This window comes from Lygodium microphyllum, chromosome 10 (assembly GCF_053477565.2).
Source record: "Lygodium microphyllum isolate KBCC chromosome 10, Lygodium_microphyllum_v1.1.10, whole genome shotgun sequence".
In the NCBI taxonomy this organism is placed as follows: Eukaryota; Viridiplantae; Streptophyta; class Polypodiopsida; order Schizaeales; family Lygodiaceae; genus Lygodium; species Lygodium microphyllum.
The window spans coordinates 97,591,061-97,597,955 of record NC_141144.1 but is presented as its reverse complement, the minus strand read 5'-3'; the positions used below and the strand labels follow the sequence as shown (position 1 = coordinate 97,597,955).

Sequence of the window (6,895 nt, the reverse complement as noted above, 5' to 3'; positions counted from 1 at the left end):
TTTGCACAATTTTGTTTCCCTTTGAAGGTACAATCAATTTGTACATTTCATCCTTCTAGAGATTCACATGTTAACATGAGAATTTACATGGTGAGTATTATAGGTATACTTGTTGAGTGATCATGCTCATTTCAAAACAAATCAATTGTAATGTCATTGTATATCAAATTTGAAGCATTAGTTCACATAGTTTGAGGAACAATTCTATTTAATTATTTAAGTGTTTTTAGACCCTTATAGCCCCAAGTGTTGCTACTCCCTCTCACTTGGTAGATGTTATTGGAGAAATGTCACTCAAAAAATGGAAAAACAAAAAAGAGGTGTTAAAGGGGCAAGTGTGTAGGTTTAACAATTATGTACTCAAGCAATCAGTTGCTAATCTATGTAATATGTCAAGCCATACAATGTCAATCCTAGAGTTGTGACATTAGCTTTAATATAAAAGTAGCTAAGACTAGGAATGGGAGTGCGCCTCTTCAACCTTCTTATGTGGATGTCACAAAAGAGAATCACAATAAGTTTAGTAAGAGACAAGTTTATCTTGGAGGACAATACATTATACAAGGACCAATTCATATAACCTTTGAGGACAATACATTATATGTGGACTGGTTTATATAATCTTTCCATTACAAGAAGGCCAATATTTGTGTTTTATCATGCTTAGATATTTGTCCTTCATGTAAAGACTTTGTATAAAATTGAGAGCTTATAACATAACTAGTTCTCTCATGAGTGCAAGTAAATTATGTCACCAATATAACAATTTTCTTGCACAATTTTGTTGCCTTTAGAATGTAAGATCAATGTATACATTTCTTCCTTTTGGACATTTCTACATTGACATGAGAATTTACATGGTGAGTATTTTATGTGTAGGTTTTGAGTGATCATATTTATTTCGAAATTAAGCAATTGTAGAGCCTTCATATAGCAAGTTTGAAGCATTAGTTGGCACAGATTTGAGGTAGACTTTCTATCTAACTATTTAAGTGTTCTTAGATCCTTACAATCCCAATTATTGCGACTCCCTCTCAATTGGTAGATGTTCTTGGTGAAATGTCACTTAGAAAAGGGGAAAATAAAGAAGGGATGTTAACTTTAAGAAACAAAAGGAGTTCATTAAATTTTACTAAAGATGATTGGAAAGATGTGAAAGGGTAACAAATCTTGAAAAGCATTCTTCTACTTTTTCCCAATCAAACTCGAAGAGGACTGATTTTATATTACCTTCCATGTGGGTATATTGAGCATATAAATTAGCTAGAGTATCACTGTGAGCATATGGAGATGGATAATATGAAAGATTATTGAATAGTTATGTGGCATGTAGACCGTATCAAATGATGCATTGGCGTATAGTGATGTGAAATGAAATACACCTTGAAATAAAATGAGTTTTAAAAGAAACGCATGGTGCAAAGGGAAGTCCCCTCATGAGCTTGGCAGACTATATAAAATGGCATTGCTTTGGTATCCTATGTTATTGATGGGTACACTTCTTCTATTTTTTCCATGCCTAACAATTGTTTTCAGAGTTATGTGACATATCTTTCACATACCAAGAACAGGCAAAGGACACTCTGGTTGGAGGCCGTTTCTGTAGGCAAAGTTTGAGAAAAGGGCGACAAGAGCCGAGAAGAAGTTCAGTTTGATAACAGTAAGCAAGGTTTGAACAGGGATTGTGTAAAGTCTGTTTTTTACAATGCACGGGGATAAGTGCAGCAGCAGAAAAGCATCACGCCCAATACCCCGTCCAATAGGCTAGAGTAGAGAACAATTGGGAGAGGAAAAGTTTCGATCAGTGCAGCTTCCCAGATGACTCGCATCACATGCAAGGCATGAATTGTTATGTACATTATAAGCTGGAATATGCATGCGCATACAGAGCGATGCAGTCCCATCATGTATCCCGGAGTAGCACCTGCCATGCATGCATGCATGACCAGAATATTGTGTGATGCTTTGGGGGCTTCGAGGCGAGCCACCAATACAATAATATTGCAGCAGCTGCAAGCTGCCCACATGCTCCCAATATGGAACTGGATTGCGCAGAGCATAATGTGCAATACAATACAACAGAAAGCTCATTTGTTTACTATTCCTGAGTGAGGGCCGGGGCTTCCAGGAAAATACAATGACTCGGGATCATCAGTGCTGGGGTGTTTTTACTTTGGCTGCTGCAAACTGCTGGAGTGTTCTTTTACTGAGACTGCACCAGCAGCTGCAATGCTGATCATTGTCTGCAAAAGAAGTGTCCCTTTTTGTTCTTTTGTTTCTTTTCCTCTCAGATAATATTAAGATTATGGTTGCTGGGACTGCATGGAGAATTGAGAGAAGATGTCCTCCATAGATAGCTGGTCGTCGCGAGCCGGGCTGTCGCTGCAGCGGCTGCTGCAGCTGGGGCTGGAGCCCCCAATTTGGCAGGAGGATTTGGAGGAGGAGGATGAGTCACGGCGGCCGGGGAAGAAGTCGGACGACGTGGCAGCGCCGCAGTGGGAGGAGCTGGCGCTAGTAGCCAGCTGGCAGCTGCGGGCGGCCAGCCTTGCGGCGGCGGCCGCGGCGTGCGCGGCGGCGGCTGCAGCCCGGCGCTTGGCGGCGGCTTCAAAGGTGGGGAGGCAGAAGGGGGAGGGGATGACGGGTGGGCGGCAGACTTGCGGGAGGGAGGCCCAGAGGACGCCGGCGAAGAAGGGGTGGGCCCGGATGGCGGGGCCCCCGGCGAGGCGGCGGGCCGGGTCCTTGACGAGGAGGCGCTGGATGAGGTCCTTGAGGGGGGTGGGCGTGCCCGGGAAGGCGGGCTCGCGACCCATTATGTTGGCGAAGGTGTCGCGGCGCGTGCGCCCCTTGAAGGGTGTGGCCCCGTAGATGAGCTCATACAGCAAGATCCCGTAGGCCCACCAGTCCACCCCATAGCCGTGCTCTTGCCCGCTCAAGATCTCCGGCGCCACGTACTCCTCCGTCCCCACAAAGAACCACTCACCCCCCCGCCCAGCACCTCCCTCACCTCCAGCCGCTCCTCCTAATTTGGCGCTCCTATGATTATTCATCTTAGAATGATCACTACCAGCCGCTGCAGCTGCTGCCGCTGTTAATCTCGTACTTGCCTTGCCCTTAACCTTCTCCTGCTTGCAATAATTCTGAGGTGGCGAAGCTGAAGCTGCAACAATACTATTATACCTCTCCCCATTAATCTGCTGTTGCACTCCTGATCCGCAATTTGATGCCCTTGCAGCTGCGCAACAGTACATGGAGCTCCTAAACTCACCATTACTAGCCATCCCCCTCCTTACACCGCTAATGCAGCTGCCCAAGCAAGCTGCGTAACTTGTACTTCTACCATCTCCCGCCTCCTCGTCCACATCCACATATTCTTTATCGCAATATTGATTACCTTTAGACCGCGCGCACGTATCCTGATCGGCTATATTGAGGCCTAATCGTGACGGCGACGCCATGCCTTCTGGCTCGTCTAGCCTCAGTGACAGATCAAAGTCCGTGAGCATCACATGACCACTCTCTTGGATAAGAATGTTCTCAGGTTTGAGGTCGCGATATACAATCCCCATTTTGTGCAGGTGCTCCAATGCATCCAAAACTTCTGCAGCGTAGAATCTGAGCAGAGAGAAGCTATCATCAGAAAAAACATTCCCAGTATTTGTTTGAAGAAATGACAGTGATCTACTACTATGTGGAAAATTGAACACAACAAAATGGAGAATTGGGTCGAAGAACTAAGACAACTGAGGGAAAGAAATGCCGAAAAACAGAAAAATGGGACAGATTATACTACAATCAACAGAGATTCGATGTAGTTAAGTACCTTGTTGCGGTTTCTGTGAACCTTTTGTCCGGTTGCTTCTGCCTGAGAACGTTGAGGTCTCCACCGGGACAAAAGTCAAGCAAGAGCAGAGAATGCTTGTCGGACTCGAAATTGGCATGCAGAGACTGAAGGAAGGGGTGATGCAGGGAGGAGAGAATTTCCCTCTCGGTGTGGGCTCGCCGAGAACGCTGCTTCTTATGAGCATGCTTCTTCATGACTTTCATGGCAAAGGGCTGCATGTCACCATCATCAGTAGACTCGTTGTTGCTGCTGCATTGCTTGCTCACCACTAGCACAACCGTCCCCATGTTGCCTCGCCCCAGTGTGCCCACTGGCCTCAACATCTGAATATCGTGATGATCTCCAGCGCCTCCCAATTGCCCTCCATGCTCACGACTGTCGTGCAATTCATCAATATAGCAGCTCTTGGCTACTGCTGAAGTCTCATATGAGAGAGCCCCCTCCTCCTCCTCGCCCGTCTGCATCATGAGTATCTCCCAGAGCAACAGAGGAGAATTATTCTCAGCTACTTCTATATGCGGAGACATTGTGTCTTGACCTTGCTGCAGCCAGCAGTAGCGGAATGATAATCAGCAGCAATTGTGAGATGCAAAGCAGTCGATCTGCATGTCACGTCGTCATGATTGTTAGCTGCTAACTTCAAAGAGTTATGATGATGATCACAAGAGGAAGCATGGCTATTGCAGAGAGAGAGAGAGAGAGAGAGAGAGAGAGAGAGAGTTATAAAGAGGAGTTTCCCGTGACCAGTTGTACGGGGCCATTGGGATGTATATTACATTGAGATGGCATAATACACCTCGAAAAGGCCACCCTCAAAGGCTTTTAATTATATTTATTAAGTTGTTGCAAAAGGAATGGACCACTGATTAACTCTGATCTGGTCCTAACATACAGTATCACAAGCATGCCAATGCAGAAGAGATTGTCTTTAATAAGCTGCTTCTCTTTAGATCAAAAGGGATCGAGGGGCGAGGGCACATATTTCCTGTGTCACTCATGTGCAGCACTCCAGCTCTGGCAAAATATAGCACCTAGAGCCGCTTTTTGGCCCACGAGGGGATGACGCAACGCTTTGCTCGCTCCCCGTCCACCCCTTTCTCCCTCCTCTGAGAAGCTGATGAGTCCCCCTCCCAGTCTCTCTCTCCCCGAGTCTCGCTCTCTCATTGTGAAATACGATGTGACAGCTGCCACTTTGGTGAGCGTGCGGCCTGCTACATGAGCTGAAGCTGTATTATTAGGCGATCCCACGGTAGCACAGCCCCCCCCCCCCCCCTCTCTCTCTCTCTCTCTCTCTCTCTCTCTCTCTCTTCTCCCCGACGTCCCCCTCTTCAACAACCCCAAAAACAAAAACCAAACTGCTCCCATAAGCCATAACCCATTCAGCCTTCTAAGTTCTGCCTTACTATGCATATATAGCGTTAAACAAATCATTCAATATCAGTAAAAGCTGCACAGGAACACAGGAAGAACAACATATGAACAATGATGACCTGATGTGTGAGTACTAAATTGTAATAATTTGGTCCTTGCGACTAGATTTTCTAATCCACAGTAAAGCAAGCGGAAAACACGTTCTACGTCCCTGCTGTGTAGGCATGCATATTTCAAATTAGCGATCCCGGGGGATCCATCATACCTCACATGCATCGAATGCCATCCGTGCAATCTCTTCTCTCTCTCTCTCAGAGTACCCGCGTGTGACGCAAGCCCTCGTAATACATCACGCCACGGGGACCACCCCGAAACGCCTGCATCTTAATGCGCTTCAATATGTTGGTGTCGAGGTCACAAGAAAGGGCACGCACACCCGCTATCGCAAACAGTTACATTAACATCGACGATCGTACTCTATGATCTACTACTTGTGGAGACGGAACGTTTTACCATGGTTCATGTAGCTGCATTCGACGATCGATTCTGTAATTGTTGTCTGTAGCAACATTGCACATTCCAGGTATTACTGTTGGCCGGCACCTTATGTTACTGGCAGTGATGATGATGATGAGTCGTACAACCTCCTCCTGAGAGAGAAAGAAGAAGTGCAGTCAGTCGAGAAGATGTTGATGGGCTTTCCTTGAAAGGCTGGTAAAAACTGTACAGGAAGGAGATCGCTTTAACTCTAAGCCGGGTGTAGGAGTGAAAGTCATGCGATGGGCTTTTTAAAGACGAAAAGAAGGGTTTATAACTGATTATATATTTAATATTGCGAAGAGATTACAGCGTGCAGAGATGTAAGGAAAGAGGATCTCATGTCTCACGGCCTGAAGCGGTTACTAACGAGGAGAAGAAGGAGAGAGAGAGAGAGAGAGAGAGAGAGGGGGGCGGGAGGGGAGAGGACGAATACGAAAAAATGAGAGAGAGAGAGAGAGAGAGAGAAAGAGAGAGAGAGAGAGAGAGAGAATATGCCCACGCCAATCGAGAAATTGCGGCAAACCCCAATATGGATAAAAGTCTGCGCGGGTTCACGTGTGTCTCCATAGAAGGTGCTTGGAAGACTTGAGGTTAAACGACCCTACAGTGACCCAAAACAGGGTTAACCGGGAATTTACACCTTTTACTGCTTCCGACAAAATATAATTAAAACTATATAATTTCCAGAAGTCGCTTTTTAATTACATAATTTTGAAAGGCTAGGTCTAGAACGAAGCAGTGTTTAAGCCACACATAATATTATTATTATTATTATTATTATTATGTCACAAAAACATAGGTTTTCAATACATAGCCTTGCAGAAACTAAGGTGAAAAGTAACAACTCCATAAAATGTTTAGCAAGCCATGAAGTTAATTATCAACTTATTATGCACCTAGGGTTATAAGAATTTGTGGAAGAAAACATTAGCGAAGACACTTCGCGTTTGAAAGTACTAGACCCCAAAAAATTAGTTCATGGCATAGTGAGTTTTTCACCTAGTTCATGGTTCTTTCATGCCCTTGTGAATTTTGTCAAGATATAACCTCTCTCTCCCTCTCTCTCTCTCTCTCTCTCTCTCTCTCTCTCTCTCTCTCTCTCATGCATACCTTCATGAAAGCTTTCAACTTGCTTGAGTTGGT

At 45.2% G+C, this 6,895-nt stretch overlaps 1 protein-coding gene across 3 annotated transcripts; it reads right to left on the bottom strand.

Annotated features, from left to right (window-relative positions):
• Positions 1-1,351: 1,351 nt before the first annotated feature.
• Positions 1,352-6,012, bottom strand: LOC148030326 (serine/threonine-protein kinase UCN-like). 3 transcript variants are annotated; one of them, XM_087686637.1, is made up of 3 exons: positions 5,726-6,012; positions 3,821-4,443; positions 1,352-3,612 (listed from the first exon to the last, which is right to left on the bottom strand). In XM_087686637.1, the coding sequence occupies exons 2-3, from the start codon at positions 4,366-4,368 to the stop codon at positions 2,304-2,306; spliced, it is 1,857 nt and encodes a 618-aa protein (XP_087542763.1). In that variant the 5' UTR covers positions 4,369-4,443; positions 5,726-6,012; the 3' UTR covers positions 1,352-2,303. The 3 variants fall into 3 exon arrangements, with proteins under 3 accessions (XP_087542763.1, XP_087542764.1, XP_087542762.1); XM_087686638.1 differs by lacking the exon at positions 5,726-6,012 and adding an exon at positions 5,478-5,704; XM_087686636.1 differs by lacking the exon at positions 5,726-6,012 and having other exon boundaries at positions 1,353-3,612; positions 3,821-4,888.
• Positions 6,013-6,895: the final 883 nt, after the last annotated feature.

Bases quoted from the DNA above. Each gene is read 5' to 3' on its own strand.
- LOC148030326 (XM_087686637.1), bottom strand. From the start codon at position 4,368: ATGTCTCCGCATATAGAAGTAGCTGAGAATAATTCTCCTCTGTTGCTC. The intron at 3,613-3,820 runs GTACTTAACTAC...CTCTCTGCTCAG, and splicing joins TTCACAGAAACCGCAACAAG to ATTCTACGCTGCAGAAGTTT.